Here is an 18,571-nt window from a genome sequence, read left to right as displayed (position 1 = left end):
GTACTTTCCCGTAAAAAAAGTGTTTATTATATTCAATCATAATGTATCACACCAGTATAATAATTTATTTTGATAATGCATGATATGACAAATAAGATTCACTAGTTATATAATCTACATGTTATTCAATACTTTGATGAAACAGAGCTGTTTACCCTTTTTTTTTTTAATAACATAGAAAGTGAGCTCAGTATTTTATCGAGGGAGGTCTTCAACGAAACCATTTACATAAAATAACAAAATTTTAATTGTCTTTAAGAGTGACTAATAGAGGTTGATAGAAGTCTATCAGTGTCTTTTAGTGATAAAAACTGATAGAAGTCTATCACTGATAGACATTGATAGAAATTTATCAATGTCTATTAGTATTTTTATTTTTTGTTATTTTTGTAAATAATTTGATATTTTTTCTATTAAGGAAAATTTTCCTTTTATTTAATGTAAATTAAATAACCTAAATTTGAAGTATATTTATAATTATCTATAAAATAATTATAAGATGCAACCTAAACCTAGCACCTCTTTAGTTGCAAACCCTTGAAACTCTTGATCATATTTTATTGCAATGCGATAGGTCACTCTCTATTTATGACATAACTACCTTCATCTATTAACTTAAGTTTTTGGGTCATTCAATAATTTAGAATGATATGTTGCGAAATCAACAATTAAAGAACACAAAAAGGAACGTAGAGTAGGGAAGATCAACACACAGATATACGTGGTTCACTAACAGTGTGTTAGCTACATCCACGGGCAGAGGGAGAACAATATTATTTCGAGAGAATGTTTTCAGAATTACATCAAAAAACGGCGCCTCTAGGTTAGAGAATTTATATATCGCACTGCTCTAAACCCTAGGGTCAAAAAACGTAAATAACTGCAAATAAATAAATATGACATCGTACTAGGTTGTTCGAAGTGCCAGTAAACAGATTCAAGGCATTTCAACAAATCTCCACCTTGACTTGAATTCTCTCCCAGATAATAGATGTACCAAATGCAACATAAATCAATATCGCCAGACGTACCTAGACTTCTCCCTCATGCCTCAAAGTGTCCCACAAAGGGGATCACTAACAATTCAGAACATTCAGCAAGTCCAAACAATGTTGGAACTTGCCTTATAGAACCGGTTTGGTGAACATATCAGCAGGGTTATCAGCAGTACCAATTTTCATCGCTTTAACTCTCTGTTCACCTTTTAAGAAGTGATATCTTACATTTATGTGCTTAGTTCTCTCATGATGAACTTGATCCTTGACTAGACATATTGTACTCAAACTATCACAATATACAATAGCTTGGTCATGATGCAAACCAAGATCACCAACTAACCCCCTCAGCCATATTCCCTTTTTAGCAGCTTCTGTCAAGGCCATGTACTCTGTTTCAGTAGTAGACAAAGTAACTGTAGGCTGTAAGGTTGCCTTCCAACTAACAACAGAACCACCCAGAGTGAACACATAGACAGTCATAAACCTCTTACTGTCAACATCTCTAGCATAATCAGAATCAGAATAACCGGTCACCAAACACTCTACGCAATTCCCATAAACAAGACCAACATCAGATGTATCTCTAAGGTAATGAAACATCCTCTTAACGGCTTGTCAATGCTCCTTCCCAGGTTGACCCATGAACCTGCTGACAACACTAACAGCATGGGCAAGATCAGGCTTAGTACAGACCATAACATACATCAAACTTCCCACTGCACTAGCATAAGGAACTTGAGACATGTACTCCTTCTCAGCTTCAGACTGTGGTGAAAACTCAGATGAAAAACGAGCATTTACAGCACTAGGAGTATCTATAGGCTTAGCTGATGACATACCAAACCTGGACAATATTTTCTAAATATATCCTTTCTGTGGCAAGAAGGGCTTATTCTTACCTCTGTCCCTATAAATCTCCATACCCAGAATTTTCTGAGTAGCACCCAAATCTTTCATATCAAACTCAACACTGAGAAGATTCTTCAATTTCAGAATATCAGACTTGGACATTGCAGCTATGAGCATATCATCTACATATAAAAGTAGATAAATCATCGAACCATCATCAGCTTTGTTGTGATATACACAACAATCATATGGACTCCTGTTATAGCCAAGTCCAATCATATAGCTGTCAAATCGTTTGTACCACTGCCTTGGAGACTGCTTTAACCCATACAAAGATTTCTTCAACTTGCAAACATAATCTTCTTTACCTAGACACTGGAACCCATTTGGTTGGGTCATATAAATCTCTTCCTCTAACTCTCCATGTAAGAAAGCTGTCTTCACATCTAGTTGTTCAAGTTCCAAATTTTGATGTGCTACTATAGCTAGTAACACCTTGATAGAAGTATGTCTGACTACTTGTGAGAAGATCTCATTATAATCAACTCCTTCCCTTTGTGTGAACCCTCTAGCAACAACTCGAGTTTTATATTTAATGCCCTCTGAAGGTGATATTCCCTCCTTTTTCTTGAAGACCCATTTACAAGTGACAATTTTTCGATCCTTTGGTCGTTTAACTAATTTTCAAGTTTGATTTTTGTCAAGAGATTCCATCTCATCCCCCATAGCAACAAGTCATTTAGTAGACTCACCACATGACACAACTTCTCTATAGGTGGATGGCTCATGAGGATCCACCTCTTCAGGAACCTGCAATGCAAAAGTAACCATATCTTCAAAACCATACCTCACAGGCGGTCCAACACCAACTTTTCTAGTTCTATCACGAGCTATACTCGGTTGATCTACTCGTGATCTAGAATTCTCAGGCAAATCAACTTCTGACATTCTAGGCACATTAATTTCTGGTTACACATCAGTTTCTGTAGTAACGTGTTGATCTTCTCCACCTTGATGTTGTAATTCATTCACAGTTTAAATGAATTGCATCTCCACCTGTTTATCAACAATACTACTTTCTCCCACATCAGTAGACGTCACAAAAGACTTTACAGTTGAGTTAAACATGAAATTTTCATCAAATATCACAGTCCTACTAAGTATGACTCTATTCTTAGAAGGTGACCAGACTCTATATCCCTTTAACTCCATCCCCAAAACCCACAAATATACCCTTATTAGCTCTTGGTTCTAATTTACCCTCATTAACATGATAGAAGACAGTACAACAAAATTTTTTTAATAAAGAATAATCTAGAGGCTTACCAGACTACACCTCGTAAGGTGTTTTACAATCAATAGCTGTGTGAGGTCCACGATTGATCAGATAACATGATGTATCACTGCTTCTACCCAAAACTTTCTAGCCAACCCTGCATTAGAAAGCTTGCATATTGCTCTCTCCAACAACGTCTGATTCATACGTTCTGCAACCCCATTTTGTCATGGAGTATTCCTAACAGTATGATGGCAAACAATCCCCTCAGCTTTACAAAACTCATTAAATTCAGATCCACAGAATTCCATACCATTATCAGTTCGCAGCCTTTTGGTCTTCTTCCCAGTTTGATTTTTAATCAATATCTTCCACTGTTTGAAATTCTTAAAGGCTTCACTTTTATGCTTCATCATAAAAACCCAAGTCATTCTTGAGTAATCATCAATTATAGATAAAAAAAATATCTACTGCCTCCAGTAGATTCAACTTTGGAAGGTCCCCAATAGTTTGAATGAATATAATCAAGTGTCCCTTTTGTACAATGAACACCTCTTGGAAACTTGCTGCAATGAAGCTTTCCAAATACACAATGTTCACAAAATTCAAAATCCTGCACCTTATGCCCATAAAGAAGATCTCTTTTTGACAGAATTTGCATCCCTTTTTCACTCATATGACCAAATCTCATATGCCATAACTTAGTCATATCATCCTTGTGAACGACCGACGATGCAACAGTAGCATAACCTGTTATTGTGAAACCTAATAGAAAATACAGTGTTCCATGCTTTATGCCTTTCAGAACTACCTTAGAACCCTTATAGACATACATTGCTCCACCTTTACCTTCAAAACTGTAACCCTTGCTATCAAGTACATTAAAGGATATCAAAATCTTCTTCATTAGTGGAACATGCCTAACCTCTTTTAAAGTGTAGAAGGCACCATTATGTGTTCGTATCGTGACTGAGTCAATTCCAACTATCTTGCACACAGCACCGTTAGCCATGCTAACATTCCCTCCATCTATTTTTTGATAGATTGAGAACCACTCTCTATTTGGGCACATATGATAAGATGCCCCATAATCAAGAACCCACACATCATCAGAATGTGACTGTTCATTCACAACTAAAGCTAGATCTCCATCAGAATCGATCTCGACTTCTTTAGAATCAATCTCAACTTGTGCAACAGAGGCGGATGCTTCCCTTTTATCACTCTTTTCCTTCTTTTCCTGATTCCTTTTTATCTTAGGACATTCAGTTTTCCAATGCCCCTTTTCTTTACAGTAATTACAAATATCATCTGATCTAGAACCCTCTGACTTCGAAGACCTTTTATTTTGATTAGACTTCTGCTTACCAGAATTTCTATGTCCCTTGCTTCCTGTAGCAGCTAACCCAGATGCCTGACTTTCTGAAACTGAACTTCCTGCATTCTGACAGTCCTCTCTCATAAGCAACGTGGACTTTGTATCTTCTAAGGTCAGAGTTTCTTTCCCTTCAATATATGAGTCAACGAAAGTCTCATAAGATGGCAACAAAGATGTCAACAGAACTAGGGCAGCATCCTCATCATCAACCTTAACCTCTACATTATACAGATCTAATAAAATTTTATTTAATTGATCAAGATGGTCTCGTAGGGATGTACCTTCCTGCATACGTAGATGATACAAATGTTTCTTCAGAAACAACTTCTTGGTTAAAGATTTCGTCATGTAAAGACTCTCCAACTTTAACCAAAGACCAACGACAGTTTCTTCATCTGCGACCTCGATGATGACATCATCAACCAAACATAGCATGATCGTCAAATGAGCCTTCTCCTCAAGAGTTTGCCACTTTCGTCATCCACGACAACCTTCTTTGACTTACCTGTCAGTGGCGCCCACAGCCCCTGCTGCTTTAGCAAGGATCGCATCTTGATTTGCCATAAACCAAAACTATTTCTCCCGATAAATTTGTTGATCTTTACGTTCACGCTAGACATCTTCAATTTGTCGAACAAATGCGGAATTTTGAAAAATCCCTAACAAGGCTCTAATACCAGTTTGTTGTGAAATCGACAATTAAAGAACACAAAAAGGAACGTAGAGTAGGGAAGATCGACACACAGATATACGTGGTTCACTAAAAATGTGTTAGCTACGTCCACGGGCAGAGGGAGAACAATATTATTTCGAGAGAATGTTTTCAGAATTACATAAAAAAATGGCACCTCTAGGTTAGAGAGTTTATATATCACACTGCTCTAAACCATAGGGTCAAAAACGTAAATAACTGCAAATAAATAAATATGACCCCTGTACTAGGTTGTTGGAAGCGTCATCAAACAGATTCAAGGCATTTCAACATGATATTAGAGAAGCTGGTCCAAGGAGGTCCTGTTTTCAAGCCTCTGCGATGTTTTTTACTCCCCAATTAATCTTGATTTTCACTTATTGGACATTCTTCATATTTCAAGCCCACAAGGGAGAAGAGTGTTAGATGATATAAAATTAAATAAATTTACCTTCACTTATCAGCTTGGATCAATCGGTGATTTAAAATGGTATCAGAGTAGGTTCATTTAGGAGGTCTTGTGTTCAAGGGAAAAATATTACATAAAAGCACTCGAGTTCAACAATATCGTGGTTGGGTTATCCCACGTGATCTCACGATGTACGAAGAGATGGTCCATAGTCTTTTGTGGCCTCACAAGCCTTCGGTCTATTAGATCAATGTCCATTATTAATTACAACTATTCCTCCACTGTTCTTAATATTTTGATTGTGTGTGGTTATAATTTACAAGTCAAGAATCTATATCATTTTTTTTAAAAAAATACTATATACACGTATTTATGAGTTTCAACTATTTTCCTTTGAGTCATTAGGTGCTATAACGAATTCTTTTACTATTTTTCTAAAGGGGTGTACCACGAAGATTTCTTAAGTAGTAATCTAATATAGTACTACTCTTGTCCAAATATATTTAATTGTAGAGTTTTCGTGGGATCTAATGCATTAGTGCTATTATGATCGGACGTTAAATATATATATATATATATATATATATATATATATATATATAAACAACTTTTTCTCCTTCGCTGATTCTATAATTGATTTAGATGTTTTTTCTTTTTCCTTCATGTTTCCTAAGAACATTCTTATATCACTGTCCATAAATTTTCATTCATTAAAGACGACAAAAGGTCTTTCCATATACAATCGAAGTTAAAAATCCTCAATTCATTATTAGAAGAAATAGTTAAAAATCCTCATTCATTATTAGAAGAAATATTTAATCACAAACTATTACAAAGATAGTTTGAAAATCTTACAACTATTTGTTGGAGAGAAGATAATAAAGAGAACACTTAATCACGTTTAAAACGAGAATTTGGAAATTGTATAAATATTTTTAAAATATCTAAAAAAGATTATTTATTTTTTTATTATTTTTTTTTCCCAAAAAAATCGTCAAAACTACTCAGCATTTACCAGTGGTACACTATTGGAGATGCAAAAGTAATCTCAAACCTAATTAGCCAAGAAGAGAGTAAAGATACTTATTACTCGTACGGAAGGTTTTCAAATGAGACAAACTAGATGATACCATTTTAGAAACATATTCAAGAAAACGTTTTTTATCCTAACAAATCATATCATACACAGTCTGATCCAAGTTTAGTCTAGTAGATAAAAACATTTAATTGGATTATCTTTCTAAATGGAATAATGTTCATTCCCTTCACACCCTGTACTAAAAAAATGAACCATTATAAAAAATAAAATAAAAAAAATAGCCAACATGGTTTAATGATCGTGTTAAAAGGATCACAGTTGAGCATCTCGCATTGAAAAGATTATGGTACCTTACCTTCTTTATAATAAGATATTTTTATGAGTTAGAAACTAGATGATAAAAAGGATCAAAAGATGCATCAAGATTAGAGATGTCCAATTTTCCCATAGATCCCGCGGTGGGGTGGGGATTCCTTGATTAGGCGGAGAATGGGGGAGGGAGTGGGGGGAAAAATTCTCCATGAGTTAAACGGGAATGGGGACGGGAAATGCATCTCCGTCCCCCTCCCCCCCGATTAGCTTCTACATATTTATTTAGTATAGTTATTTAATGTTATGTTATTATTGTTATATAAATATTACATTTAAATTTCAAATTTGATTATTTATTGGAAAAGATAATGAGTATGTTTAAATCGATATTTAAATTTAGATTATATATGTGAATAATTTGATTTATATTTATTTCTTTCTATTAAAAAAATTAATTAGCTTTTTTAGGCCAAAATTTGAGTAATTTATCCAAATTGTCATGTAAAAATAACCCTAATAAATATTTCAGTGATAAAATTAATATTTAATTAAAATTTGCTCACATTAGTGATTTAAATTAATTGACTTTTTTAAAAAAAAAACAAAAACAAAAAAGGTAACGAGGAGAAATTCCATGTGGGGACTCAATCCCCGCGAATTCCCAACGGGGAATCCCCACCTCAATCCCCGTGGAAAATTTCACGAGGATGGGGAATGAAATGGGGAGCGAGGATGGGGATGGGGAATGGCATCCCCGACCCCGTCCTACCGTGTAGACATCTCTAATCAAGATATCTCGACTTTTGGAAATACTCCTCCAGCTTTTGGAATCGTCTAGTATCAGAGACTTCATATCAGCAACCTCACTCTCAAATAGTTTTTTCGATCGCCTCCTTCACCTTAGGTTGAATTTGAAAGCTGGCATATTATGGAGTAACATTATGTTTGCTAGCCTCTGGTGTTCATGGGATGAAAGAAATCGAAGAATCTTCCAAAATGTGATCAAGCACCAAAGCCATTTGTGGGAGGATATTGTATCGACGACAACCTTTTGGAGTACAAAATCTTCTCTATTTTGTAGCTATGATGCTTTCTATATTGCCTTAAACTGGAAGTTGTTTTTGTAGCCCCTGCTCTTGCTCCTTATTCCTCTTTTGATTTGAGCTATCCTCTAGCTCTTTGTATATATAACTCTTATTATTGGAATATAGCACTATTGGCATCGAGATATGATGGAGGTGTCAACTTATTTGAGATGTCCTGGTGCACTTCCTGATCCCTCCCTCCTTTAGTATTTTGTTAAAAAAAATCAACATATCTCAACTAGGTTGAAACATTAGTAGCACCACATTCTTTATTTGATACACGAGTTATTCTTACTCATTTCACAGCCCAATTGATTTTGAGATAAAATCCTAGCTTTCTCGAAGATAAGAACTATAAGAAATTAACAATCAAATATAAATAATATAGAATGACCAAAGCAGAGATTTACGTGGTTCATCAACAGTATATTAGCCATGTCCATGGCAGAGGAAGAAAGCAATTTATCATTAGTAAGAAAATATCATATTACAGATTTAGATGTACCCGTAGAGTTAGAGAGATTATATATTACACTCTAAATCCTATAAGCCAAAATCGTAAATAACATAAATAGAATACAACGTGTTCAACTCACTCTTTAGCGAGATCTTGTGCTTGGTCATTCAAAATGGCATATAATAAATTGAAGACATTCTAACAGGAATGAAGGAATGAACAATGGAGGCATGGTGTAGTTTGGACATAAAAAGCAATAATAACACCAAATTGTTAGAAGAATGGTTTGATTTTAGGAGCATATTAAGGAAAAGACATGTCCCCCAAGAATTTAAAAAGAAAAAAAAAATGAAAAGAAGAGATAGAGAAAGGGAAAAAGAAAGAAAAAGAGAGAGTTTGGTCATAAAATGTTTAGGTTGGAGAGTAACAAGAGGGCACACCACCCATTTTGTATGTCATAAGGTTGGAAAGGGACAGGCAGGAAGTATAAAACCAACACAAACACACTTTGTTCTTTTGTTTATTAATAGTTGTAATTGAATTAGATAAGGGATAGATCGATCATCATGGGAAGGGGAAAAGTAGTGCTTGAGAGAATAGAGAACAAAGTGAATCGTCAAGTAACCTTCTCAAAGCGAAGAAATGGGTTATTGAAGAAGGCTTGTGAGCTCTCTGTGCTTTGTGATGTTGACGTTGCTCTCATCATCTTCTCTAGTCGTGGAAAGCTCTTTGAATTTGGGAGCACTGAGTATACTATGTTTTATTTCAATTTAACCCTCTTCTTTTTCTTTTTTTCTCTCTCTTATTATTTATTCTTTCTTTTCCTTCTTGATTTGCAATGGGAATTCAGCATGAACAAGATCCTTGAGAGGTATCACCAGCGATGTTACAGCTCTGGATCAAGCACCAATCTTGATGAGAGTGACATACAGGTTTTCATTCTTCTTATTTCCCTTTAACTTAAACAATCTCAATTTAACCTTATGAGAGACATATTATTTGAGGCCGACCACATTTTATGTCTTATTTACTAAGTTATGCTTGGATCGATTTAAAAAATATAGGGTTGATTTAAAAGGAAGATTTTTTCTTTTGGAATTTGTTAATGATGATGATGATCTACATCTTGATAATGCAGATAGAGGAAGTGGCAAAGCTGAGAGCCAAATATGAATCTCTTCGACGTTCCAATAGGTTAATTTAAAAGGAAGACCTTGTTTTTTTTTTCAAAAGAAAAAAGTATGTGTTTAATTGATGCGTGTTTTGTGAATTTGAAGGAACTTTCTTGGAGAAGAACTTGAACCACTGAATCTAAAAGAGTTGCATAACCTTGAGAAACAGTTGGACAAAACTCTTTCACACACTAGACAGCGGAAGGTATTTTCAGGATAAGGATTGTTTTTTCCTTTCTTTTTATTATGTTGGAATCACTAAATTTCATTACAATAATGATTCCTCTACTGAAGGTGTTTTCTCCCAATTACAATATTTTTGTTTATTTTCTTGGATCTTTATCATAAAATCGGATTTGGTCCGACCCAAAAGTGATTTTGATATCTGTCGTATTTCTGAATTTTACTTCTCAATTTTTCAGATTTCTTGATTATAAACGAGTTTACCAAAAGAATATGGAAGGATTTCTTTAATTGTTTAGAGATTGTGATTATTTTATGTGTTCTCCTTTTTTTTCATACATGGAAATGCTTTTCATTATCAACAACAGTGTGTTTAGATTTAATCAAATTCAAAAATTCATGTTTTTTGCTTTTGATACTGTGATTTAACTAAGCAACAGAATATGTAGTATTCATAAAATCAAATGGTTAATTTTCTTTTAAAAAGATTTAAAATCTTTAAGTTTATTGCATATAGTTGAGTGATAATTGACTAAAATACATTTTCAAAGTGTTTAATTTAAAAATAAGTTATTTTAGAAAAAAATTGAAGTGTTAGATAACCACTTAAAAAGATATTTAGAGTATATTTTAAACCGTTTTGATCTTAATAAAAATGAATTTTTTGAAAAACATTTTTTTAAGTTAATCCAAACGGATCCGTACTGATATTTTTTAAGTCTGAAAAGATCAAAATCTTCTTACTGATTCTATTAAGAAAAGCTTTTAAGTCTATAAATTGTTAAATCACTACTAAATCCCACGGCTCAAACATTAAGGAAAGAGACCAACATGGGATTGAATGTTGGGAACGAAATGATATAGACACAATAAAGGGTCGCATGATTTGTCATTATATTCTAATATTACATTAAATCGCCACCCAAATGACATAATGATGATTAAACCTTGTAGATTAATTAGGATATAAATGGTAGTGATAGTAACCATTCATAGAAACCGAATAGACTCGGATATGAATAAGTTGAAATGTGGCATTCCATTATTAAATGAGTTCAATTATCATTTAATCCTTTAACGTCTGGATTGATAACCATTCAATTTACTTTTTGTTTTTTGTTTTTTAGTTTTTGAAAAATTAAGTCTATAAATACCATTTCTTTTTCTAAATTTCTTATTTTGTTAACTAAGGTTTATCTATGTTTTAAAAAATTAAAAAAACTAGAAAAAAAATTAGATTTTAAAATCTTTCTTTGTTTTCAAAATTTGAAAAATGCAAATTATAGTAAAAAAAATGAGAGAAAATAGACTTAATTTTTAAAAATCAAAAGCAAAATACAAAATAGTTTTCAATCAAGGCCAAGTATTTAAGATTACGTCTGATGGGAATCTCTATTATTTTTTTCTTTTTTTGTGAAAAAAAATCTCATGAACTTTTTTTTAGTACCAAAAATCTCATGAACTTGATTGTGCCTATCTTTGTCCATTAAAAAAAAATTCCAAGTTTTGGGTTCAACACCTCCAAATAGACTAAAGCTTAGAAATTTAGAAACGAAAACTGATATAATAGTGTTGTATATGAGTTTGGGATGAATGTAAAAGATGCATATTAATGTGTCCGTTGTTACTTGCAGGCTGAGATAATGCTTCAAAAATTAGCAGACTTGCGCAAAATGGTAAGAAAAACCAGCTTTAATTTACCTACAAAATATGATATCCAATGGTTATTATGCATACAGACACCTAATCTCTACCTTTTTTAGGCATGACTGTAATATTCTCAATTAATTTTTTTTTTCTGGAAGATAAACGAAGTTGTATTTTGTAAATATTTCCTATTATATATATATTTTTTCATTTTTCAAGAAGGAAACTAAGATGTATGTTTTATATAAAGATGTATGTTAGAAACAATGTCAATCTTTCACATAATTCTTGTGAAAGTGTATTCTCCTCGTTAGTTTAGAAATAACTATTTGAAACTCACACTTACAACAGAAATAATAAACAGATTACCAGAAAATAAAATTAATAACTAAGAGGGCGTTTGGGACAATGACAACCATAAAATTATAATAATCATCTCTTGCTACATTAAATACTATTTCAGAACCCCTAATTAACTAAGGTCAATACTATTTTAAAACCCCATTTGCTATACTATTTACTATTTACTATAGTTTTTACTATTTTACATTTATCATTTTTTTATTTTTTATTATAATGTTTACTATTTATTTCTCAAACTAAAATAATCTATACCCAAACACAAACTGTTATAATTCAACTATAATAATCCAAGATTGTAATAACCAATTACTTGCTCCAAATGATCCCTAATATTCTTTGATAATGTACAGTAATATTGATTCATATGAATTAGTGGGACATATTGTTATAATGTTGGGAATTCCGTTGTTACATAGCAATACTTTTTTTGTTTTGCATTCATTGGTAGTTTAATAACAGCACTTTGTATTATTATATTAGGGTGTTAAGCCTAACATTATTATAGAATGTACTGTAATATTATAAGTATGAAGAAAAGATGAAATGCATAATTATGCATGCAGAAAGAGATGAAATCAAAAGTAAATTATATGAAGTTTGGATAAATTTATGAAATTGATAAGTTAACAGTGTGGTGTGAATCAATTGAAAATGAAATTACGGAGAAAGTTTGTGTTTGTTGTTTAATTTATGTGTTTGTGACTGAGAAGTGACAAGCATTAGTTTTTTTTGAGACATACAGGAGCAGGACCTTGGAGATCAAAACACTCAGCTCAAGTCAAAGGTTTTCTTCTCTCTTCCTTTTTAACCACCTCCATCAAGATCCACATTTTTTAAATTTTAATTATAACATTTTTTTTTTCCTTTTAAGAAGATACAGAAATATATCTTCAACTTATTGCCTCTATTCAAGAAGAACATTTAAATTAATCTAATATTTTAAAGAGCTTTTAATCCATTAAGACTTTTTTCAAATACGTTTTCTCTTAATATAAACCCAAAAAGGTTTAAATTGATGTTATATATTTAGTCTCACTTTGAATTTTATGTCAATTTTGTTGAATTTTTTAACTATTGATTTGTTTTAAATCATGAATTTAGTAGGCACGAAATTGAGGATTTAGAATTCTATTAAAAATAAAATTTAAATTTACAACTATGAATTGGTTTTTTTTTTTAAAAAAATAAAATTGGCATGCTATTAAATTGTACGCAGTTGCATTGCAGCAGACCCTAGTGTGGTTTAAATAAGGGCACCTTGCTTGGTAGCCCTCACATGTTTCTAGAAAGCATGCTTATAAGCTAGAAGCACTTTTTAAACACTTGCTATAAAGGACGTCAAAGAAGAGGCACATGGGCTAGAAATTAGAAAGATAAAGATGTCTACGGTGAGTGACTTGTTACTTATTCGATAAAGAAAAATATTAGTCAGACATACAAATTAGATGGAGATTGAGCTTGAAATATAAATAACCTGAGACAGATAAAAATAAAGGACTAATTAGATTAAACCCTTCTAATTTGATAAATTAGGTATGATAAACACAGATAAAAACAAAGTTTTGAGACTCAACCCAACATAATTGTTGATAATTAAAAAATATAATTAAACATCCGAGTTAGTTTACCATGAAATTTTAAAATGAATCTAACACAAAAAAACATACAAGTCAAGCACAATGTTGTAACAAAATACTTGATAAATAGATAAACTTATTTACAAACAATAAGCGTGTAAAAAATTCGATCAAATGTGATAAAAACTTATTCAACTCTACTAAAGCAATCTTGACGTATAATTACGATAACCAAAGAAAGAATAATAAGAATTTTTTCAATAATTAATTGGAGAAAACTCCTGCTACACTCTATGAAGAATTGTCACGTGGCAATTTGGTTTTTTTTTTTAAAAAAAATAAATTATTAACTATTATCTTTTGTGTATAAAGAAAAATGTGGAGTATGTACTTACATGCAGCTTAGGTTACATCTATGTATTATTCTAATTAATTCACCAGGGCTGCACCTAAGTATTGCTTAAATTAATTCACCTTTGATTTTGGAAAAAGACCAATTGTATTAGTTGAAAAATATATTAAGAAACTATTTTCTCAAAAGGAAGAAAATATAATGTAGAGAAATATAGGCTTCCTGGTGAGAACCATTGTATAAGGAAAGTTGAAAGACTCTATTGTGTGTAATATCCAAACAAGGAAAATAACATCTACAATATTAGATGTTATAGTTGTTAGAAATTTGTGCAGAAATTATGCACCATTCCATTAGAGATATTGATGGTTGATCTATTGAACTGCAATTTCTTTGCGTTGATCTGTTGGGTTGAATTTGCTCTTGATTGATGAAGTGATGGTTAATATGACCATGTACTGACATGACTTGCTCATGAGATAGAGAGACATAAAGATCGATAGCCAACTAAGGTGTAACATCACCTACTCTTTAGTTTGAAATCCCCTAACTTCCACAAATACGCTTTCACTAAGTATTGTTTGAGATCTCCTCAAATAGATATACTTAGGCTCCTCTTAAGCGTGAGCTCCTCTCGTCTTTATGAAATTGCTTTTCTCAAGCTAGAGTATGAGATCCCCTCAATCCAAGAGAACTTAAGCTCCTCTTAATTGTGAGACGATATGCTGTTTTTTTTTTTTTTTAAAAATACGGAGTGGGTCAATAGATACACCCAAATATCTCAATTAGGTTGACACATTCTTAATACCTTCATCATATTCCATGATCTTATACAAATATTCAATAAAGTCCCGAAGATCACACAATCAAAAAAAGAAGCATAGGGGCTAGAGGGAAGCCTAGATATTGGAGAGACAACAAAGGCAGTGTTAAATATTACATAAAGCAGCTAAGTTAATGGCAATTGAGGAAGGGTTGTAGTCTTTGAGCAGTTTCGATGTGTGTGACCAATTTCTCGTGTGGTTGCATATATCCTCCAAAGCTTGACATGACTTCTGGATATATCTTTAAAGGTGCCATTATTCCTTTCAATCCAAATTGTCAAAAGCGCCAGTGTCGAAGTGTTGTGCATAATTATATTCCTCCTGGGAATTGTGTTTAATCGAGCAGAGTTCCTTACATAAAGATTGGATGGTGACGCTTTCATTTTTGTTGGTTTTCAATATTGTTCCACATACACTGCAGTGGAGAAAAAGATGCTCCATCTCTTCACACAAAGGGCACCAATTTGGGTCTAGAGAAGTCGAAGGTAGTCTTCTTTGCAAACATCCATCGTGTTAATACTCTTTTTCACTTACAGCAAATGACAATAGTTATAAACGCTTCAACCCAAGTCTAACACCTTCAAAGTTCACTAATAGTACGGATGAAAAGACTTAACGTAAACAATCTCACAAAAACATAACACCAAAATCTTATTCAAAGGAGCTAACCCTAAAAGAGATGAGGCCACAATATATATATGACACGGTCTCAAGAAGATCTTCAAGAACGGAAATAATCTTCTCCACAAGTAAAAGGAAAGTCACTCCTACGAATCTGCATAGCACGTTAAAGAAAATATTTTGCATAGCATGGAAAAATTTGCTCACGTCTGTCCAGACAAGTTACATAACATTCTGCCTGTAAATCAGCCAACGATTCTACAATAACACATAAGCGTACGTCGATAATTATTAAACATCATATAATCTAACAAAAGGTTTTGGCAATAGCTTGAAGAAGAACAACAATGTATGCAAGAAAAGGAAGATGGCGAGGAAGATCCAATGAATTACAAACTTGTGGGAGCTGACCCAAACATGAACATCCCTAGGTACTATTTACTTACGAACAAATATTAAACAATATATATATATGTATGTATGTATATGTTTCTTTATAATTTGAGAAATGTCAATTAAGCTGTTAATGGTTATTAATTAGGTAGCCTAGTCAAAATAATTATTTCTGAGTTTGGTCTGTGTGTTAATGAAAATTAAAACACGCAGATACTTTGATCCCCAAGAAGAAGAGGGCAGAGGCATGATAGAAGCGGGGAATAACGACTTAATCCCAGATTGGCTACTTTGATTCACATATCTATATGGATATGTTCCCCTAATTTTTATTTTCTATGATCCTTATACAATAAGGATGATGATGATGGGAGAACCTTTGGGCATTAAGTATACTATATAATACATCTTAGGATAATTTAATAAATATGTCTCTTCGCTTTGAATAATGTTTGATTCATACTTTAGGTTTAGTTAATATCTATATATAATTACTGCGAAATGCATATGTTGGATCCTGGCTATGTATTGTGGTGTGATACTTCTGACTTAAGATAATTGCATATGTTTTTTTTTTTTTTTTTTTTTTCTAGTTTGAATGATGAAGTTGACGATGAAGTAACACGATCTACCTTTAGTTAACAAAATTTTTATAGCTTAATTTTTATTTTTAATTTTTATTTTTGGTATTAAGTAAGAACTGTATGTTATTTTTCTATAGAGCCAGGGAAGAAAATCACTTTTGCATTATATTCATGGTGGAAAATCCTCCGTGGCCTCAAAATTTCAGTAGAGGAGAATCTCAAATTTTTTTCCAATTTCAACGAAATTTCGAGATATTTTGATTTTATTTTTGTTCTTTTTCTCTTTTTTCTAAAAATTAACTTTGTTGGCTTAGTTCAAATTTTTTCAATTTTATGATATCATGATTACATACAATTGTGTAGTTTCATACCCTCAATGTTATTTTCAAAAAAGGATGAAGCTTTTGCCAATGTACTTTTTTAAAAAATAAAAAAAAAATAAAAAAAAAAATTCTAATTGTTCTGAATTTTCAGCTCTATTTTCAATCAAAAATATTTATTTCCAACGTAATTAAATTTATAAAAGAACTTATATTTATTTTAGACTAAATTATACAAAATAACTCCTAAACTTTGTATTTTATATTAAAAATACCATTCAACTTACAAAAGTTTCAAAGTTACTCTTAAAAATTTCTAAGATGGGTTAAAAATAATCTTACCGTCAGTTTTGGATGGAAACCGTTAGTATTTTGTACAAAAAATAACCCTAAACTTTCAAAAGTTTAAAAAATACTCTTAAACTTTTAAAAAGTTAAAAAATATCCTTACCGTTATATGATTAGAAACAAATACCGTTTTATTTCTCTCTTTTTCATATTTTTTTTTTCTCTAATCCATTCTCCAATACCCTGTTACTCCCCTTTTTGTTAACATTTATTTATAAAAATAAGTAAATAAATAAAATTACATAATTTATAATAATAATAATAATAATAATAAGGAAGCATAAAGGGGTTTTATGACTTAAATGTTTTAACAAAATTGTATGTTAGTAGTTGAGTGTTTGTTAATAGTCAAATATATATACTATGTATGTTTTGGTAAGCTTTAAGATGAGATCTCTTACTTTGAAATTTTGTGTGATTTTGTGAGATTTTATGATTTAACTTAAAAATTTTGGTTTCTGAGAAAATTTGTGTAAACTAAGAATTGTAAAATTAAGTTAAAAATAAAAGTACATGTATGGAAAAAAATTAAGGATATATGTATAAGTTGTATTAACGGGTTTTGTTCATATATTATCAGTGAAGATATTTTTTAACTTTTTTAAGTTAAAAGGTATTTTTGAAAATTTTGAAAGTTTATGAGTATTTTTTAAACAAAATTTTAACGTTTTCCATCCAAAATTAATGGCAAGAGATTTTTGAACTTTTTTTGAAAGTTTAAAGGTATTTTTGAAACGTTTGAAAGTTCGGAGTATTTTTTTACACAAAGTATAAAGTTTAGAGTTTTTTTTTTTTATATAATTTAGCCTTATTTTTAACTTCAATCAAACTTTTTCAATTAAATTTTCATATCATTTCACGTCAAAATTGAATTGATGTGAGTTTTGTTTCTTTTACATCCAAAATTTTCATTTTCACATCCTTTCATCTCAAATATTCTTGAACTTTATATTATTTTGTAATTTTTTTTTTAATTTATGCTCTCTCAATCGATATTTACAATATACATCTCAAAATTTGCCATAGTTTATAAAAATGATGATTAAAAATTATCAATCAATTATAGTTAAAGTCATAATCAAAGTTTGACTAACTAATTATTATTATTTCATAGTATGGAACTACATCTTAAAACAAATTGATAATGAAATAAGTAACTCATCTATCCTATAAGGAGTGTGTGATCCCTTGATTTTTTCAATATAGGATTACCACTTTCCATCAATTCCCATAAAATTTCCCTAAATTTCCATCAATATTGATATTTCTATCAAACATTTTTTTAAAAAAATTGGTACCTCAATATTTCAATCGACATTGATATTTCGACTTTGGATTATATTACAAAATTACTTCCAAATATAGGGCTGACCCCAAATTATCCAATCAAATCTAGGATATGATTAAACAAAAATGCAAATTCCAGTAGATTGATAAATCAAGTATTCAGTTTTTGTCACTTAAACTACGTGCAAGCTACCCACTTTATAAGGAAATGCAACAAACTCAACGAAAACATAATAAATACAATCAATTTATCAAAGGTAGGGTCAAATTAGAGATGTAATTGAGAGAAATCCTAATTTTTCCATAATTGAATTTCTAAGTTTGTAATTCTTTTAGCAAAGATAGATGGAATAAGTAGGTACACCAAAATATCTCAACTAAATTGATACATTTATAGCACCATTAT

General features: G+C 31.5%; 1 protein-coding gene across 1 annotated transcript; it reads left to right on the top strand.

The window, feature by feature from the left end:
- Window positions 1-8,877: 8,877 nt before the first annotated feature.
- On the top strand, window positions 8,878-16,173 carry LOC120076638 (agamous-like MADS-box protein MADS3). The gene is made up of 8 exons (XM_039030520.2): window positions 8,878-9,242; window positions 9,345-9,426; window positions 9,633-9,688; window positions 9,772-9,871; window positions 11,484-11,525; window positions 12,602-12,643; window positions 15,564-15,664; window positions 15,840-16,173. The coding sequence occupies exons 1-8, from the start codon at window positions 9,061-9,063 to the stop codon at window positions 15,919-15,921; spliced, it is 687 nt and encodes a 228-aa protein (XP_038886448.1). The 5' UTR covers window positions 8,878-9,060; the 3' UTR covers window positions 15,922-16,173.
- Window positions 16,174-18,571: the final 2,398 nt, after the last annotated feature.

This window comes from Benincasa hispida, chromosome 1, assembly GCF_027475165.1.
Source record: "Benincasa hispida cultivar pf3 chromosome 1, pf3_genome.v1.1, whole genome shotgun sequence".
Classification (NCBI taxonomy): domain Eukaryota; kingdom Viridiplantae; phylum Streptophyta; class Magnoliopsida; order Cucurbitales; family Cucurbitaceae; genus Benincasa; species Benincasa hispida.
This window is presented reverse-complemented; position numbering and strand designations above follow the sequence as displayed.

Coding starts and splice junctions, on each gene's coding strand:
- LOC120076638 (XM_039030520.2), top strand. CDS start 9,061: ATGGGAAGGGGAAAAGTAGTGCTTGAGAGAATAGAGAACAAAGTGAAT. Junction 9,689..9,771: donor TCTCTTCGACGTTCCAATAG/GTTAATTTAAAA, acceptor GTGAATTTGAAG/GAACTTTCTTGGAGAAGAAC. Junction 15,665..15,839: donor CCAAACATGAACATCCCTAG/GTACTATTTACT, acceptor TAAAACACGCAG/ATACTTTGATCCCCAAGAAG.